The sequence below is a fragment of the Polypterus senegalus genome, chromosome 12 (genome assembly GCF_016835505.1).
Source record: "Polypterus senegalus isolate Bchr_013 chromosome 12, ASM1683550v1, whole genome shotgun sequence".
NCBI classification, from domain to species: domain Eukaryota; kingdom Metazoa; phylum Chordata; class Cladistia; order Polypteriformes; family Polypteridae; genus Polypterus; species Polypterus senegalus.
In genome coordinates, this window is record NC_053165.1 from 28,244,364 (window position 1) to 28,265,658 (window position 21,295).

The window sequence follows — 21,295 nt, forward strand, 5'->3', positions numbered from 1 at the left end:
ATCTATATCTATCTATCTATCTACATACAATATGTATTAGGGTTAGGCTTAGGGTTATGTATATATGCACATACTGTCTACCCATGCATGTTGGAGGATCTCCTCATGGGCTCACTTGAAGTATGGGATAACCCACCAGGGTGCTAGGGGGGCACTGTCACTAACATTCTGTTTTGCTTCTCTCCCCAGAGCACCCAGAAACCACCCAGTGAAGGCACTTAGCCCGACCCCTTCCAGTTTATGTGATATAAGAAGCCTGGAAGGAGGCGTCTTTTACACTTAGAGTGTTTCCTGAATGGCACCCCATAATATATAACATACTGTATATACAGTATATGTGGTATGTATATATGGTTTGCCTTGTGAAAACAGTATATGAAAGGTAGTATACTACTGCAGAGAAAAAAAAAAAAACTTACTCCACGTCTCTCTTCTTAATTGCTCTCCCAGACCGAAACACCTCAGCTACCTTGGACACGATGGGGTCATAGTTCATGCTTGCAACGGCAATCACCTCATCACTCCTAAAACAAATACCAGATATTCCCAAGGTAAGTGAAGTGTTACTTTTATAATTTCATCCAAGTCTTATGTTTTCTGAATCATGCAAGATAACGTAACAGTCATCAGATATCCTGTCAAAGTATAGTCCATCTTGAATTGTTTTGTGAAGTGACAAACAATATAAATAGATGTCAACACAGTATGCCATGAGATAGTAATAGCACAAAACACATGGGCTTAGAAAATGGTATGGTATATTAATTGTAACATCACTTCATGTTCTTCTACCATTCAGTCATTCATTTTCTGAACCATCTTAACCACAGGAAGCCCAAGCAATGGGCAATAAACTCAGCACTGGAGGGCACACACACACACACATTCAGACCAGCAAAGAGTTGCCAACTATCTTAACCCACACATCTTTGGCATACGGAAGGAATACTTGTGTACCTGGAAAATATCTATGGCGACCCAGAGAGAACACACCAAATGTACATAGACAGGATTTGCTCAAGGGTTTGAACCCGGTCTCTTGGAGCTGCGAGACAGCAGCACTGGCCACTGTGTCATGTGCTTCTTGGGCACTGAGAATGTACACAATATCTATTGACTTTTGTACCTTCCCTTAGGTATGTACCCAGACAATTTACAATGGGCACTCAACATAAAGAGTGGGAGCGTATTATTGTTATATTTCAGCCATTGGAGTTCAAAGGCCACTTTTATGTCTGTTTTGTTAATTTTTGATTCATTTTTTTATGTTAATATTGTGAATCATTTAGTTTCTTTATGTTCCTCGTATTTTGTGGGTAATTCCCCCAAGACACAAGGCCACCTGCCCATCACTGTCAAAGCTGTAAAGGCTGAAGAAAACCTATCGTCCCTTGCAGTTCATTGTGTGCACTTTGGAGTTATTGAGTTTTTTGATTATTGTGTATTTTTAGGATTTACTGGATTTTGAGACCTTAAGCTCTGTTTTAGCCCTTGCCTTGGATTTTGTACTGGGAGTTGGCTTGCGTTACGTTGTTGTTATCATTTCAGACAACACCTTTTCCTTTTTGTGATCCACAGATCATTTTTTGTGCTAATATTTTTATTTCAAAAGACTGTGTCTTTGCCCTTGTTGTTAGTCAGGGATTGATAGTCTTTTCCTCCTCTAGTGGACATTTTTCAGTATTTTTAAGACTAAGATTTTTTAAGATTTTTTAAGATTTGTGAATATGAATTCTTTATTTCATAACCAGTAGAGAGCTCATGGTTACATATGTACTCACTAACCTCCTTAAGCAAACAAGATATACTGTATATTATCTGGCCCTAGTTATGTATTTGATTTTCACCTTTTCACAAATTCTGTAGATATACTGACAGATCCATGGATGTCTTTACATTGAAATTTACAGTATATAAGTGACCCTGCAATGAAGTTGAAGTCTATATGGGATACCCTGACTGGGACCTCCTAATTAGTGTAGCCAAGTCTGTGTTTTTATTTCCCAGTTGGGCTATTTTTGATCGTCATCCACTGTAAAAATGGCTTTCATGGGTTGGATTTTTGGAGTACAGTACTTTTTTTTTTAAACAATTTTTTTTAAACAATGCAGTGTTTGGGTTATTTTTCAGTTCCCCTCCTATGATTTGTTTGATTCATCTCGCACACCTTTCTCTGCTACACACATTTGCCCTGTTGTAAAATCTCTGATGGAGACCCCCTCCCATTGAGAGTTGGTGTATACCCATTCAATTACTCTGAAATATCTCATAGGGATCCCCCCCTCAGGCTTTGGTATTTACCCAACTCTCCCTGACACCGGCCATGCTTACCGGTGTGTCTTTTTGACTACATTACGTTTTGGGCTATTTTGTTTGGTAAATTTGCTATTTTTAAGCTTTTAAAATTAAGGTATGAACTAATTCTAGGTGTCTACTAAATGACAATTCTGTGTAAGTGCTAATTAGCACATTCAAGTAAAAATACATGAAACAGTCATTTAATAAAGCAATGTGTATTTCTGCTCTGCTGGGCTTCATATTTATTGTATTATCTTTATATATTTTAATTCCAAAATGTAGAATGCTGCAAGAAATACAAAGTAACACACCTCTGAGACGTAGACAATGTGAATGGTGTGAACAGAAGAATTAATCGATTAATGTTTATCAATCATTTTAAGTAATTTAAAAAAAAAATCAATAAAATGCATGCCCCAGGATGCCAAATGAATGTATGTCAGGATTTTAACTTCTGCCCACCCAAGGATCTCTGTTTTACCTTCCAGCAGACACATTAGAAATATAAAGAGATCTTTACAATTTATTCATTTATCAACAAGGGTCATAAATCAGCCTACATTAAATAACTTTCTGTATTGTAGTTCAGAAGTAGTGATATATTTATCAACAAAAAAAAACAGACATGCTTGCTGCAATAAACCAAATGATACAATTTATTTATAAAATAATAATAGAAGGTGGATATATGAAAGTGATATAAAGATGTAGATATAGATATATAAATGTGAAGGACAATAACAAAGAATACAAAATATAAATTTACAATAGCTTACTGTAGTTGCACTTTTTCTCTCCATTGAAAAAGGCACATGACTTATGAATCCTGATCTTTCAACTCACATGGTCAAAATGGATACGTTCTTTAGCTGGTTATCAAGCTTTCATCATCTACACCATGATAATCAGTTGATCACAGCTAGTTTTCACTGGGTTACCCCCACACAAAGTTTGTGAGTGTGCATGTGTGCGTGTAAGATGCTGCTCTGAACCTCCTACTGGATTTAGGAAGAAAAGTAAAATAGCTAAAGACTTTTCAGTTACAGTCAATACCAATAACATAATACTTTAGCTGGCTTTATCCTAACTCTTAAGTTACAATTGATAGTCCTCGGAATCAAAGCAGATGTACTTATGGTTTGGCATAGGTGATGTTTTGTTCTTTCCTTTTCAGCTTTCTACTGCACACATGTGAGGAGTCTATGTTCACTTTTTTTCTTTTTTTCAGGAGCATTTCTACTTGTTTGCACCTTCTAGCTGCAGGCAGTACTGCAGTTTTCTCTTCAAGGTTTTTACATACAGTGCCCTTTTTTACATCTGCTAGGTGGTTGGTGATCAGTTAACTGTTCAGTTTTTTACACATCTGCAGTATACTGGGTGGCCTGATTGATACTCCAAAATTTCTTCAGTTCTCAGATTTCTTATTTGCCTGATACACACTATATATAGGGTCATGGAATGTATCCCCTATGGATATTGGGGGGGGCTACTGTATTATATGACTCAAGAGCAATAACTGCAATGATTAACCACAACGGCAACACAAAACATCCCTCACAGTGTGAATAATTCTATATGTAGTGAATATACAAACCCTCTGTCCCTCCAAGTAGTCCACATTTTCAAGTCTTATTTTATACGGTGAAATATTTGCAGGAGCCAGACAGTGAATTTAAAAGTAAAATGTTTCACCAGCATCATAATAAGGAAACTTATTTTTCTGAAGCTTCTATGCACTTTAAGTGTTATGTTTAATAAAAACAAGACACTACAGCATCATACAAGCCATGCAGTTTGCATGAATAATGACTGCAGGAACCCAGAAAATCTGTTCCCAGTGTAGCCACTGCATTTTGTCATGCACTTACTTTGTGTAGAAAGCCACAAACTTGAGTTCATCCAGATCTCCTTGGATGATCACGTCATCAAACCCTTCTCCATGACCTGGCAGGAAAAGCACAAAGTGGTGTTATTTTAAACATGCAATGCCACATTAGATGAGGAGCTACACCTTGGCTATCTTAACTTAAACTAACAAGAAAGCTGTTTTATGGTTAAAGTTTGTTTTTTTAAATGCACCGATCTGAAGAACTCCTGCTGTAAAATATATTCATCTGTTAAATTGAGAAAGTATGAGCATTTGTTACCTAGAGACAGTATGAACAATTTGAAGAGGAAGGTGAATTCTCCAAGTTCAGAGAAATGCTTATACAGCACGTTAATAAATATGATAAATGAAGCCCTTGAGGCAGTGCAAAGACACCTCAAGGAGACTCAAATGAACTAAAAACAGCACCTTAAATAAAGTAAAACCAAACACCTGAAAAGGGAACTCAAAGTACAAAATAAGCAAAGGAAAAAACAACAAAACATGCTGGCCTACCTTAAGAAGTTTGAACCTCAGTCTCCCTAATGTGGTGGCTCAGCCACTTATTCACTGTACTGGCACCAGAAGAAAAGCAATGAAAGCAAAATACTGCAAGAACCATGAGCCAAGAAGTCAAATCATAACTAAAAATGGGCCATGGTCAAAACCAAGCAGAGAAAATACCAAGTCACCAAAGCCCAGAAAAAGGAAAATCAGAGAAGTACACTGTCGCACACATCTGCATTGAGAACATCCAAGGGGCTCTTACAAGGTAAGCATACCGATACCAATGCCTGAGGAGGGTGCAGTTGCTAACATCCCCTTCTCTTCCATCCACAGACCAGAAAAGAAGTCCTGCGATAATCTCTGATGTCACTTCTGGCTTTGCTGTGGAAGCCCCTCTAGCAGCCACCATTCACATATGACATTCTGTCCTTAGCCCCACTCTTTGTCTCTCTCTATCTGTTTAACATACATGCTGGTGCCCCTTGCAAGTTATAGATAGGATTTTTTGTAATGCTTAGAGCAATTCTGCTGTAACCATCAAATAGAGAAAAGTACAAATAGCGAAATACATTGCATATGCAGCACATCTGTTGTTGGTGTCAGTGTGGTTCCCCCGGTGTCTTTCTCAGCTTTTGTGGTGCAGCAACAAAATTTATCTTAATGACCCACTGATGGGAAGGGTGGTCATCCTTGGCAAATCGAGCACAAACAACGGAGTGGTGATGGGGTGTCACTCGGTCAGATCGTCAGACTGGGGGTGGGATTGAGCACAGTTGTCACAACACACTGCATGACCCATCCACTAGCATCACTACCATTATAAACAATCAGAACTCATTTAACAAGACACATACGTGAGTTGCAGTACCAGCAAAAAGTCGAGGCCTGCAGTGTGACCGTCGGAATCGCGACGTCCGAGTCTCTGTTTACTATCTACATGTGACAGAAAACTGCTTTGCAGATCCCACAGGATGAATTTGCAGGATTCGATGTTTGATGAATGGTTCAATGTGATGAAGCAAAATGTTGACATACAAATGCATTTGTGGTGCTTCTTTTATATTCAAGCGTTGCATATTCCCCAATGTAATGACAGGATACATTTTAAAAGTCTCACATACCATCTTTTTTTTTTTTGCACCTTCACAACAGCATCAGAATGTATGGCAGTGTATTTGAGCTACAGAGAAAAAAAATTTAAGGAGACAATGAAAATGTCTATTTTGTTATTAAAGTGGAAATTTCAGCTTTAATCTCAAAATGTCCACTTTAATCTTGTAATTTATTTTATCATTAAAGTAGATCATCATAAACGTCATCTTAAAACTGACCCAGTTGTTAATCGCTACATGCTTTTGGGGCTTCCTCCTGAACTGACAGCAGTGGCGAGCAGCAATCGCCATGCAGAACACATTAAATCTATGATATTCCGGCTCTCTGCACATTTAGAATCCTTAGAATTATACTTGATGACACTTTCATGATGAAATGCATTAAAATATGTATGTTACATTTTACAGATAAGTAAAATGAACACTGTTAATAATTACACATGTGGGGACGGCACATTGGCAGCGTGGTAGTGCTGCTGCCTTGCAGGGAGTCACGTCCTTGGTATTCCCTGCCTGGAGTTTGCATGTTTTCCTGCTGGGTTTCCACAGTGTGCTCCGGTTTCCTTCCACAGACATGAAGGGTTGGTGATTTGGTGATGCTAAAATGACTCTAGTGTATGTCTGCTTGTGTTCAGCTTGCGATGAGCTGATGCCTTGTCTAGGGATTGTTTCTGTCTCACGTCCGAGGCTTGGTGGAATGGGCGCATCCCCAAATTGATGGATGTAATCATTAAACATCCTTTTCAGAGATATTGTGGCAAGGTGTCCTCGTAATATAATGGATGTTTCAGGCAATTCACAACACAGTGAATTCGAAACTTTTCTCACCGTGATGATATCTTGAACTGCCCCCTGGTGGAATTTTCCAGATTTACATAAAGCTACGTGACGTGTGCAAGTATAAACAGTATAACACTTGCATAGCAGAAGCGTCTGCTGGAATACACGTCGCATCATGTGAGGTGTAAACCCGGCTGTAGGGTGAATCACGTCCTTGAGGACACCAGTGGAAATTAAGGGGTGGCACATTTAGGACTAAAGCCAGGATTCAATTATTTGCCCAAGGAGTTGTGGGACGCGGGAACAATCAACCGAGACATTGAGTTGAAGCAGAAACCTTGACAACTGTTAAGAAGAATCTGGATGAGATGTTGGGACAGCTTAGATATTAGCTAAACAAGGGTGTTGGATGGATTGAATGGTCTCCTTTTGTTTGTCACAAAAACACGCAGTATAAAACTCCAAATTTCATTGATGTTGATGTTTTTATTTCTAAGCAAAGCATAAACATTATCACATATGTATGTCAGAAATTGGCTTCCGGGTCCTACCTGAAGTATGCAAAACCACTCCAGAACAATAAGGGGTGCTGAAGTATTGTTAGCTGAAGTATGGAACCACTCTGAGACAAGAAGGGCAGCTGTCACTAATGGTATCGTCACCTCAAGAATGCAACACTACTCAAGAACAATAAGGAGTGCTGTCGCTAACAGTATCATCACTTGAAGTGTGCAATACAACTCCAGGACAAGAAGAGGTGCTGTCACTAATGGTATTGTCTCTCTCTTCCGCAACACCCAAAGAGGGTAACTGACCCCAAGAAGCCCCGCCCTTTCTGGTCGAGACAGGCATCCCCAGAAGACCTGAGCAGCCAAGTGTTCAGAGCTCTTCATGCACATCCTAACGAGGTGAATGCAGAGGCGATGGCCTGTTCTTTGTTTTGTAATGCCAACGTGTGCCTGTTTATTTTACTTTATTTTCGCCAGACCTGGATGGCATCCCAACTTATTTTGAGACTCATTTGTCACTTCGAACACAACATTGATTAAAAAAACCTTTTGTCAATCACAGCTGGGGAAGTTTTACAGAGGATTGGAAATTTAAAAACATGTACAGTAAGTGGTGCTTAATTTCAGTCTTCACTAAAGTCAAATATATGCAAGTAATAACTTCTGTTTTTCATAGCTCTTTTCTAGCTAAAGAACTGAACCCTGTGTGACAGTCTATATTTGGATACAGCAAAAATAATGCAAACCTTCACCCAGTTAATTATGGCTCAGATAGCTTTACTTATATTACACACAAAACAATGGGAAATTTTTTTTTTTAAAAGAAATCACAAGAAGTTACGAGACAATCAGCTCAGGTGTACCATGTACTGAAGAAGAGCTCAGGTTTCGCTGATCTGCGGGATTTTCCTTAGATAGCAACAAAACCATTCTGTGACTGCAGGGCCTAAGCTATCCCATGCCTGTGTTTTCAACAAGGCTCTGATAACGTAACTCGGGAGCCCCTCATTACTGAACAGAAGAGCAGATTTCCAGGGAATGGTGGTGTATGGTGACTTCAGGATTGGCTTAAACATGTTAAACAATGAATCATAATAAGGCACTCCTGCTTAGTGTTAGAGCATAAAAGGCGTTCATGAGAAAAGGTTGTTTAGTCCAGCTACTATATTTAGAAGAATGTACAGGATGAGATTTAATGGACCACAATGTGCTGTTGTCAAACCCACAAGCAGGTAATCCCTGTTCTTTTCAAAAATGGGGGCTGAATGCACTCATACTAGAACGGAGGATTTAAATTTCACAAATTTGTAGACACTTTCTTTACCTGAGAAACATTAATGGGCAAAAGGAAAGCCTGGTTTCTATTTCAGGTTAAATAAAAACTGTAAGCAAACATAAGTTTGAACGAAGGCTCTAAATCAAGATCATACGGCGCTTGCCATTAAAAATCTCAAGAGTTTGTGTCAACTTGTGAACTACAGGAGCTGAATGCCTTTGGTTGAATATCACGGGAGCTACTGGTAGTTCTGCCTAGGGATGGCAGGGGAGCATGTAGCTCTGTCAGGTTGACTCCCCCTGTCCTTCCATCACACCGGCCTCCCATACTGGTACTTCAATGTTTTGCAATTTGCAGTTTTTCCTTTATCTCTGCAGTGTTTGAAGATAGATGGTACTCACCATTATGTACTCCTGGAACTTCTGCTTTTTACTCTCCAGGCCATGGTCACTATTTCTATCGGTACTCTTGGTACTATAAGGAATAGCTATCCCCTCCAACCCACTCAGCACCCCTAGTCACCTGCCTAGAACTGCATCACCTCCTGTTATATATATATACTGTATATATATATATATATATATATATATATATATATATATATGTATACATGCACATATACACTCACCTAAATAAAGGATTATTAGGAACACCATACTAATACGGTGTTTGACCCCCTTTTGCCTTCAGAACTGCCTTAATTCTACGTGGCATTGATTCAACAAGGTGCTAAAAACATTCTTTAGAAATGTTGGCCCATATTGATAGGATAGCATCTTGCAGTTGATGGAGATTTGTGGGATGCACATCCAGGGCACGAAGCTCCCGTTCCACCACATCCCAAAGATGCTCTATTGGGTTGAGATCTGGTGACTGTGGGGGCCATTTTAGTACAGTGAACTCATTGGCATGTTCAAAAAACCAATTTGAAATGATTCGAGCTTTGTGACATGGTGCATTATCCTGCTGAAAGTAGCCATCAGAGGATGGATACATGGTGGTCATGAAGGGATGGACATGGTGAGAAACAATGCGCAGGTAGCCCGTGGCATTTAAACGATGCCCAATTGGCACTAAGGGGCCTAAAGTGTGCCAAGAAAACATCCCCCACACCATTACACCACCACCACCAGCCTGCACAGTTGGAACAAGGCATGATGGATCCATGTTGTCATTCTGTTTACGCCAAATTCTGACTCTACCATTTGAATGTCTCAACAGAAATCGAGACTCATCAGACCTGGCAACATTTTTCCAGTCTTCAACTGTCCAATTTTGGCGAGCTTGTGCAAATTGTAGCCTCTTTTTCCTATTTGTAGTGGAGATGAGTGGTACCCGGTGGGGTCTTCTGCTGTTGTAGCCCATCGGCCTCAAGGTTGTGCGTGTTGTGGCTTCACAAATGCTTTGCTGCATACCTCGGTTGTAACGAGTGGTTATTTCAGTCAAAGTTGCTCTTCTATCAGCTTGAATCAGTCGGCCCATTCTCCTCTGACCTCTAGCATCAACAAGGCATTTTCGCCCACAGTACTGCCGCATACTGGATGTTTTTCCCTTTTCACACCATTCTTTTTAAACCTTAGAAATGGTTGTGCGTGAAAATCCCAGTAACTGAGCAGATTGTGAAATACTCAGACCGGCCCGTCTGGTACCAATAACCATGCCACGCTCAAAATTGCTTAAATCACCTTTCTTTCCCATTCTGACATTCAGTTTGGAGTTCAGGAGATTGTCTTGACCAGGACCACACCCCTAAATGCATTGAAGCAACTGCCATGTGATTGGTTGATTAGATAATTGCATTAATGAGAAATTGAACAGGTGTTCCTAATAATCCTTTAGGTGAGTGTATGTAGATATGTATATAGATGTATGTATGTATGTAAATGTATGTATATATATATATATATATATATATATATGTATGAAGGAGATGATCTCTTACTTAAGATCTCTTCATATGCTGAACATGGACAAAAGTGTTGGTACCCTCATAGCTCATTGAGAAAGTGTTGTATGCCTCATGAAAGTGAAAGTGACAGCTAAGAGCACCCAGGAATGTCTAAGAACAAAACACTGGATTATTCTAAAGCGGCCTTCTATGGGCTCTGATTTTAATCCTGTTGAACATCTATGGAAAGAATTGAAACATGCAGTCCAGAGAAGACCCCTTTCAAACCTGACTCAGCTGCAGTAGTTTGCTCAGGAAGAGTGGGCCAAACTACCAGTTGGCAAGGGCAGAAGTCTCATTGTTTGAAGTGATTGCCTCTAAAGGTTGTTCAACCAAATATTAGGTAAAGGGTCCCGTCATTTTTGTCCATGCTATTTGAAATGTTCTGTTGAATTAATTCCTGGAGTGGTACCAACAAATTTGTTCACATGTTCACACTCAAGCCATGTGGGTGAACACTTCCACTCGAGCCACAATTCTTCCCTGCTTCCAGTTTTCAACCAAAAATCTCTCCACTACCTAGCTTATATATGCGTGAAGGGAACTAGTTAAAGAAGCTGAAACATCTGGAGTAATGCCTCTTCTTTTTATCCACTTCAAAATACTGGTATAAACTGGATGCCACGCTCCTTTGAAGATGTGTATTTTACATTGAATCTCTAAATTGCATTAAAATTCTGCTTTTGAAACAACATATAAAAAAACAAGAAAATAAATCTCATACACTTTAGGTAACCATTAGCTTAGCCCCTAGAGGGGCGCAAAGATGTAAAAAAAAGAAAACAAGAATGAAAAATATGAAAAACATCTGTTGAAACCAAAACAAATTAACTTAAACTACATTCTGATACTAGAACAATAAATATAGAGTTAGATAAATGTCGATAAAAGTTAAGAAAGTATAATAAAATATTCATCTAGATTTCAAAAAAATGTTAGGGGGGGCGCGATTAAAATTGTTATGAAAACTCGGGTCGCAAATACTTAAAGGTTGAGAAACTCTGCACTAAACATTGCCCTTCCTGATTTCCTTATTGAGTGTATTTACTCTTACTGTCCACTAGGTGTCATCTGCACAGCATTTTTGATTTTTCACCAAACAGCACACCGCACTTGGGGGTCTGAAGGGTTTGAGCATAACATTGCGTGATTTAGATTCAGCAAATTTTAGAATGTTATATGCTTCTGCCTGTGGAGTCTGAATGTTGGATTGATATTCATCTCCCTTTTCCTGTGGCTTCCAGTACTGAAATATACCACTTATACATCTGACTTCATTAACACTCTGACTGAAGATGGCAGACATTACCATAACCTACGAGTGCTCTGAATGAAGAAATATGGAAAAATGAAACCATTTATTTGTGACTTATACCTGTAAATTGTGGTAGATAAATGTGTACGCTAAGTAAATAAATGAAGAGGCATGTTGGAGATACTGTAGGAATAGAAAGTAAAAAAAAAGTGTGGTTAAAAAAATTCTATTACATCCATCCATCCATTTTCTAACCCGCTGAATCCGAATACAGGGTCACGGGGGTCTGCTGGAGCCAATCCCAGCCAACACAGGGCACAAGGCAGGAACCAATCCTGGGCAGGGTGCCAACCCACCGCAGGACACACACAAACACACCCACACACCAAGCACACACTAGGGCCAATTTAGAATCGCCAATCCACCTAACCTGCATGTCTTTGGACTGTGGGAGGAAACTGGAGCGCCCGGAGGAAACCCACGCAAACACGGGGAGAACATGCAAACTCCACACACGGGGGACCCGGGAAGCAAACAAATACTATATCATGCGTCATATCCAAGGATGTTCCTAGATGGGTGTGGATCCACTCATTATGGATATATAGCGTATATACATATATGATATACTTAACTTACTTGGCAAATGCCTTTATCCAAAGAGATGTACAGCATGTGAGATGCAATTAGTTGCATTTCTTTTGTTCTTCCAATTAGAGCACAAGAAGGTAAAGTGATATATATATATATATATATATATATATATATATATATATATATATATATATATATAATAAAAAAATCCTGGGATGAGACGTGACTTTTTCAGAGTGATACTTTCACATTCCGCGAGACGAGACTTTGTGCCAAGAGATTTAACCACGCCTGGGACAAAGAGACAAAGAGTAGATGACAAAGTAGAATGTCGTAAAGAATTCAAAAACATTGGTGCGATACACATGCACAGCAGGTTAGGGAAAAGGGAAGTACAAAAATTCGAAAGTCTCAAAAAATGATAGTAAAGGTCGAATTAGCGCAAACAAATGGAAATTATTACTCTGTGAAATAACGGATCAGCGAAAAGAGATTCAATATATTGTTCGGATTTAAACTTTAAGTCTGAGACATATAAATCGTCTAATTTGTGTTGCCATCACGGAAAAGTAGTGTTTCTTCCCAATGAAGAGGCGTATCCGTGAGAATTAAAAGATTTGTTGTTTAGTGAAAGTATAATCCACAAACGTGAGCGGCACAGACGCAAAGTGGCTGATAAGCAAAGCGAGCAGGGGGCAAAGCCCCTAGTGTGTGTGTGTGTATATATATATATATTCGTTCCAGAACCCCCCGCGATAGGTGAAAATCCGCGAAGTAGAAACCATATGTTTGTATGGTTATTTTTATATATTTTAAGCCCTTAGAAACTCTCCCACACTGTTTATAAATATTCTCCGCACAGTTATACAGTAAACCCTCGTTTATAGCAGTTGATCCGCTCCAGACAGATAAACGAATTTCCAAGAAGTAGGATTCTATATTTATAAATCTAATATTTTTGCAGTTAGAGCATTGAAAACCTGTTTACAACCTTCTAAATACGTTTTTTAACATTATTAGAGCCCTCTAGACATGAAATAACACCCTTTAGTCAAAAGTTTAAACTGTGCTCCATGACAAGATAGAGATGACAGTTCTTTCTCACAATTAAAATAATGCAAACATATCTTCTCTTCAAAGGAGTGTGCGCGTCAGGAGCAGAGAATGTCAGAGAGAGAGAAAAGTAAACAATCAAAAATCAATAGGGCTGTTGGGCTTTTAAGTATGGGAAGCACCGCGATAAAGCAGCCGCAATGAAGGGATCAATGTGAAGGTAGCCTTTCTGCATTTTTTTACAGGCTCGTCCGTATCTTCTAAGCAAAGAGCCACTGTGCAAACAGCCCCTCTGCTCACACCCCCTCCGTCAGAAGCAAATAATGGGGCCAATCTTACGCCTCCCTGATGGTATTGCATGATGGATAAGTATCTGCCTGTATTTCTCAGAGAGAGTGAGAGACAGAGAAAAGCAAACAATGAAAAATCAATATGGGCTGTTAGAGCTTTTAAGTGTGCGAAGCAGCGCGGGAAGCATATTGTATATCATTGAGGAGTTTTATTTAATATGTAATACGTGCTCTGATTGGGTAGCTTCTCAGCCATCTGCCAATAGCGTCCCTTGTACGAAATCAACTGGGCAAACAAACTGAGGGAACATGCAACATAAATTGAAAGACCCATTGTCCACAGAAATCCGCGAACCAGCGAAAAATCTGTGATATATATTTAGATATGCTTACATTTAAAATCTGCAATGGAGTCGAAGCGCGATATAGCGAGGGATCACTGTATATATATATATATATAGTGTATATAGTGACCTCCAGGGGGTGCTCCTCAATCACCTGACACACACACAGGCTCTGGACACCAAAAGAAATGGGAAATGCTTAAAGCAAGTGTTTTTCACAGCACCAAGCGGAGATACAGCACAGTAGTACCTAAGCTTTCACTGTTTGACAAGCAAAAGGACCAAGAGATGATAAACACTGAGTAAAATATATCAAAAAAAGAATCAAGTTGAAAGCCAAGAGTCAGAAACGAAAAACTAGTAATAAGCCTAAGAAACTGTCCCAGTGCTGGGCCTACTTGTAATCAAGCTAACTCTCCCCCTGACAGACAGCAACAATATGTTTGTCCCAATAGATAAGAAACAATAGGCACATAGCCATATTTATACACACTAACTCTGATATCATGTTCACAAAACCTAAGAAAACAAGAAGATAATCAAAGCTAGTTTTGTCAATTTGTGTTTAAATCAAAAATAAACAACAGAAATCAATTCCTTAAGCAAATAAACCCTAAATGAATGAAATACATACATATAAAACAGGTATATTATTATAGTAGTAAATGTTACTTATTGATTAGTGATGAGTGAACCCGGCCGAATTCGCTTTGCCTCAATTTCAGTGGAATCATGGAAATGTTTGGGAACTTTGATAGGCTCTGTGAAATGCACTGAAGTAGAAACTAAACAGGGTTTGTGGGCATTTTAAAGGTACAACAGCCTTTAAAATATCCTCAAGGGGCCAGAGAAGCATCACTGTGCTTCCCTGAGATAAAATTAATAGAATTAAATATCAGAACTGCAGAGAGGGCGGCAGACAGGAAGCTTGAATTAACTCAGGCTTGCCTGCAACAGATTCGATAGCAAGTATTCACCTCCCTTGAACCAAAAAGTAGTTTGTTTTTAATTTCCCTAACACTTTTACTCATTCCCTGCTGTAACTACCAAATATGCACAACAGTAAAACACATGGAGTCTTGACTACTTCCTGTTTATATCAACTGCACAGAATTCTGGGTAATATTATTAAAGTGTTGCCCCATGTGTTGCATACAGGATACAATTACCATTAAGACACAAATACAACTACACATTTAACGTTTCCTTCTCCGTGCACGTTTTGTGCTTAAATGTATTCATAATCAGTGTTATATTCAAGAAACACATCATATTAACCGCGAAAAACACTTCATGGAATTTTGATGATTCCCATTAGTAAGGATAGTGGGTAGCAATACAATGATGTCTTTTGAATGAAATGTGTAAACGCATACAGAGACAAAGCATATCTTAGTCGATTAACGAGGGTCCTGAGAGCCATACAGGTAGGTATGAAATATGAAATTCTATTAAAATGTCAAAAAACCTGAAAGAAAAAATGCTGAAATTTCAGATTATGAGTCCCTATCTCAGGGGTGCCCAATACATCGATTGTGATCGACCGGTAGATTGGATCGCGTTGCATTCAAAAACATTTTCTTTTAGATGTTAGTCTATAATATATCCTCCCTATGGCATTTGCCACTTGATTGACATACAGGGCGGCCAGTCTGAGATCTCTTTTTTTCTAACACTCTGGTCATCCTGCATGCATGATCAAACGCGTGAGCTACTGCAAAACTCCAGCTATCTAAGTGATCTAGTTAGCCTTCCAATTTATAAAGAAGGGACATGAAAATAAAAATTGGAAGGGGGGGCTGGACATGTGGAATTGGAAGAGGAATTTTTTTCTCACGATGTCACAATCGAAGTGCGTTTGTCGGATCTGTCAATCTATCATTGCTATTCCAAAGAAGGAAAATGTGGAAAGGCACTTTCGAACTGTTCATAAAAACTACGAAACTGACGTTCTTCCAAAAAGCAATCTGAGACAAAAAAAGGAGAGGGAACTAAAATCGCAGTTAATCGGACAGCCATCATTTTTCACTCGGCTGAATTCAAAAGACACACCGAAGCATCGTTCTGGGTAAGTCACTCGATCATTAAGCATAAGAAGTCCTTCCAAGATGGAGAGATGATAAAAGATGCCTTCGTTGAGGCAGATGGCTGGGGGAAATTCCTGCTGAGATTTCAAGACCCCTGGCTGGAGATAAAGGAGTTTCTCCTCGTCATTAAACATGCAGAACACAAGCAACTTAATGACGATCAATGGCTGCTAGACTTGGCATTTTTTTTACCAATCTGACCAACGTGTTGAATGAGCTTAATTTACAGCTGCAAGGAAAAGACAAAACCATGGTCAATATGATTAACTCAGTTAATGCTTTCAAATGAAAGATGCAACATCTGTCCTCAAAGCTGCAGCGCCTTGATTTGGGGAACATCCAAAACCTCGCAACAGAGCTGGAGACGCAGTGGAAGGCGTGTGCCCGACTTGACAGCATATGCTACACAGAGCAGATTGAAAATTGACTGTGAGACTTTAACAGATGGTTTCAAGTGTGACGGGCGGCCGAGTCCCATGCCCGGCCGGGACACCCCTTCAACATTGGATCCGGGGGAGCAGCCATGGGCACACTCTACGTCTCCCGGAACGCTTGGTTGCAGCCCTCCTGGGTTACATCGGGGCCACAAATGTGGGACTTCCCAACTCATTCCTGTTGCGCTCCATGGCCACCACCCGGAGGAGCTGCATGGCTTAACGAGCCTCTGTGGGCTGGACTGCAGCCACATCTGGAAGTGCAGCCTAATTAGGCCGATTACCACCTGAAGCACTTCCGGGAGGGCTAAAGAAAGAGCCTGCAGCCACTACTCAGAGGCCAGAATCGGGAGGAAGAGGTTGCCTGGGAGGACTGATGGTGCCAGAGGATTGTGTTTGGATTGAGTGCTTGTGGGACTGTGTATTGCCTGTGGGGTTCACAGGGAAAACGTGCCCCACAGGTGAAGAAAAATAAAAGAGTCTTTGTGCTGTTACACATGCCTCTGTGCTGGGTCGGGCGCAATATAGCGCCTTCATTTTACACAAGACTTTGCTCTACTTGAGCCAATCGCTACATCTATGTGCTATCCACTTAGGAAAGATGTTGAGGGTGATTCACTCGCATCAAAAATTGCAACACTGTTTCACCTAAAACTCCTCTACAGTGGCGGATGAGATTTTGACACCACAGGATAACATTCAGCTGAAGTCTGGGGCTCGTGGACAGTTTTGGAACTTACTCACAGACGAAAAGTATCCAAACATGAGGAAATGTGCTACCTCATTGACTGCATTATTCGGCTCTACTTATTTATGCGAGTCAGCGTCTTCCCACATAAAGATTATTAAGTCCTAATACCGTAGTGACCATAAATGTATTGAATTGTTATTGTGCCATAAGGGTTATTCAGTTATGCAAGGTACAACAAAACACATTTTATATATAAAGTATACTCAGTGTATATATATATATAGCATTTTTAATGTAGGTAGATCATTTTGACCTGGTCATTTTAAAAGTAGCTCGCAAGGTGATAAAGTGTGGGCACCCCTGCCCTAACTGACGCTCCCTCACAATGCAGGTAATGTGCCTCATTCGCAACTCCATGAGACACAAAGTCACACCAGCAGTACCCAAGGATTCTCCGAAGAGAAACAGTACAGAAGGGGTACAGTCTTCATCTCAGGTCACTGGAGAGATTGAATCTTTCTTCACCAATAGATGCCACACAGCTACTGGACCAGTGGCAAGTCAGTGATATTTTTATAAAATATAAACAGAAGTAGAAGTCCAAATCACATATAGAGTGATCTTCTTGGAATAAATGGAATAGAATTTGATCCATGTATGAAGGGTTTATTTTCCAAGAGTGCCAAGGCTGTCCAATTTCATGGCTGCCACAATGTAAAGCATTGCATAGTGGGAGACAGACCTGCAATTATTCTGTTGCAGAATAGGGAAACATTTTTCTTTCTTGTATCATGGTAGAAATAAAATGATGTACTTCATTATAGTACAACTTACCGGCATATCGTATGCTCTTCCCAAACATCGCTGTCCAAAAGAAGGGGACATTCTTTATCTCGGTCACTTGGCCAAGCATGTTTAATGCTGCTATTCGACCTGTAGCGGAAACAAATTAATGATCACAAACGTTCAGAGAGAATAAAAAATAAGGTTGCAAGTTTTGTTGTTCCTGTAAAGAAATCTCACCTTGCATGTGTGCCATCTGCCAGTGTGGTACATTGACTTTTTTATTGTTCCGCATTGCCAAGGGGAAGGTGACCACATCTCCTGCAGCAAAGACTCCGGAAACATTAGTCTGCATTGTCTAGGAATCAAATAACAGGCCATGAATAAAGTGGCTGTATCGGGTGCACTTAAACAAGATACTTGGGACTTCAGTCACGCAATTAGTACGCCCTCTCCTTTACAAATGCGTATCAAATGTGGTCCAAGATTAGTAAACATAGCGACATGGCCTAATTCACACATCTGAGTACACCTGAAGAGAATGCTGTGCCAAGAAGGAAAGCACCGAAAGACGCAAGGTGGCATGGCACAAGTACAAAAAAATGTCCAACCTCCAGACTTGAAGATACCAGTGAACTAAGAAATGTATTCAGACCCCTTCACTTTCTGCACCCTTTATGCTGCTGTAGATTTCATTTTAAATGGATGCATCTGACATTTTTACTCATCAATCTACAGTATACTCATTAACACAATGCTTTGTTTGGCACCGATGTGAGTGGCAGCTTTTCCAGCAGCTCCGTGTACGACTTTATATTTCTACCTTTTTTGTCTATCTCACTGATCATTCCTACCACTTTTTTTTATGTGGACTCATTTCCTGGACACTTTTTATTTCTTGGAAATGGATTTTTACACGCAGAGACTCATCTATCCAGGTAGTCAACTTCTAGCGCTGAGAACAAAGGCCCGTGCCGGTGTGGTTCCCTATTTACCTGAAGAGGTAAGAAGGCAGTATCTATAGGCTAAGCAGCTAGAGAGGAAGTGGTAATACAAGTCTTCGGTGCCTTCTGTGATCCTGGGAAATGTGAACTCACTACCAAATAAGATCGACGAACTGGCTGCGCTGGTGAAAAATGTCAGGACTTACAGAGAATGCAGTTTGTTGTGTTTTTGCGAAACGCTACCCGGGTTTAACCATGCTTTAACTATGTGACGCTGGACAAAACATTACCTGCCTTCTCCCAGTATGTGGATTGTAACACCCAGGAAAATAGGACTATTGACCTACTCTATGCAAACTTTAAAGACGCATACAGCACCACCCCGCTGCCTGCGCTTGGGAAAGCAGATCATAACCTGGTTCTGCTTCAGCCTCATTACAAACCAAGAGTGAGGGAGCTACCTACAACCACACAATCATTCAGGCAGTGGTCCCCTGAAGCAGAGCAGGCTCTGAGAGACTGCTTTGGAACTACAGACTGGGATATCCTGCAGGGATCACATAGTGAGAACATTGAGGAGGTTGTTGACTGCACTACTGACTACATCAACTTCTGTATGGACATTGTAGTTCCAGTAAGAACAGTATGCTGCTATGCTAACAACAAGCCATGGATTACAAGTGACATCAAGGGCCCTTTGAACCAGAAGAAAAGGGCTTTTACTGTAAAGGTGGTGATCAGCATGAGCTCAAGCGCATGCAGATGGAACTCCGAGTCCAGCTCAGGGCGAAGAAGGAGCAGTACAGGAGAAAGCTGGAGCAGAAGTTGCAGAATAACAGCATGAAGGAAGTGTAGGATGGGATGAAGATCATCACTGGCTGCAGCTCGAAGCAGGGTGCCATCATCGAGAGAGACGTGGAGAGAGCAAACCTGATGAACAACTTCTTTAACAGGTTTGACCACCCTAACCCACTCTCATCTCGGAGGACTGCATCCTCCAACCATCCTTCTTCTGAAACCAGCATAGGAGAGAGTTTCCCCACACCCACAATTACAGCAGCCCAGGTGAGCAGAGTGCTGAGGAGACTTCGTGCCAGCAAACAAGTGGGTCCAGATGGAGTATCGCCACGACTGCTGAAGACCTGTGCGCTGGAGCTGGGGAAAACACCTTGCATCACCCCAGTCCCAAAGGGCGCTCTAGTGAGCTGAATGACTTCAGGCATGTCGCCCTGACATCATATGTGATTAAGACTATGGAGTGGCTGCTGCTTCACCACCTGAGGCCACAGGTCTGCCATGCCCTCGACCCTCTGCAGTTCTCTTACCAGGAGAAGGTGGGAGCGGAGGATGCCTTCATCTATATGCTACACTAATCCCTCTCCCACTTCGACAGAGGCAGTGGTGCTGTAAGAATTATGTTTCTGGACTTCTCTAGTGCCTTCAACACCAACCTCTGTTCCTCAGGGATAAGCTGACAGAGATGGGAGTAGATTCATATCTGGTGGCATGGATTGTGGACTATCTTACAGACAGACCTCAGTATGTGCATCTCGGGAACTGCAGGTCTGACATTGTGGTCAGCAGCACAGGAGCGCCGCAGGGGACTGTGCTTGCTCTGGTCCTGTTCAGCCTATATACATTGGACTTCCAATACAACTCGGAGTCTTGCCATGTGCAAAAGTGCGCTGACAACACTGCTATCATGGGCTGCATCAGGAGAGGGCAGGAGGAGGAGTATAGGAACCTAGTCAAGGACTTTGTTAAATGGTGCGACTCAAACCACCTACAAATGAACACCAGCAAAACCAAGGAGCTGGTGGTGGATTTTAGGAGGCCCAGGCCCCTCCTGGACCCCGTGATCATCAGAGGTGACTGTGTGCAGAGGGTACAGACATATATATATATTTCTGGGAGTGCAGCTCGATGATAAATTGGACTAGACTGCCAATACTGATGCTCTGTGCAAGAAAGGACAGAGCCGACTATACTTTCTTAGAAGGTTGGCATTCTTCAAAATCTGAAATAAGATGCTACATATGTTCTATCAGATGGTTGTGGGGAGTGCCCTATTCTATGTGGTGGTGTGCTGGGGAGGCAGCATAAAGAAGAGGGACACCTCACGCCTGGACAAATTGGTGAGGAAGGCAGGCTCTATTGTAGGCACGGAGCTAGACAGTTTGACATCCGTGGCAAAGCAACGGGTGCTGAGCAGGCTCCTGTCAATCATGGAGAATCCAATGCATCCACTGAACAGGATCATCTCCAGACAGAGGAGCAGCTTCAGCGACAGACTGCTGTCAATGTCTTGCTCCACTGACAGACTGAGGAGATCATTCCTCCCTCACACTATGCAACTCTTCAATTCCACCTGGGGGGGTAAACGTTAACATTATACAAAGTTTTGTCTGTTATACCTTCATTTTCATCACTGTTTAATTTAATATTGTTTACTTTTATCAGTATGCTGCTACTGGAGTATGTGAATTTCCCCTTGGAGATTAAAAAAGTATCTATCTATCTATC

General features: G+C 40.8%; 1 protein-coding gene across 4 annotated transcripts in view; it reads right to left on the reverse strand.

The window, feature by feature from the left end:
- LOC120540415 (apoptosis-inducing factor 3) overlaps positions 1–21,295 on the reverse strand; it is a 173,423-nt gene that overhangs the window by 9,326 nt on the left and 142,802 nt on the right. For all 4 annotated transcript variants that reach the window (XM_039771151.1, XM_039771150.1, XM_039771149.1 and 1 more), the window contains exons 18-21: positions 18,069–18,186; positions 17,880–17,978; positions 4,167–4,242; positions 420–524 (exon numbers count right to left, since the gene is read on the reverse strand). In XM_039771151.1, the coding sequence (XP_039627085.1) occupies positions 420–524; positions 4,167–4,242; positions 17,880–17,978; positions 18,069–18,186 (398 nt within the window). The remainder of the gene's footprint in view (positions 1–419; positions 525–4,166; positions 4,243–17,879; positions 17,979–18,068; positions 18,187–21,295) is intronic.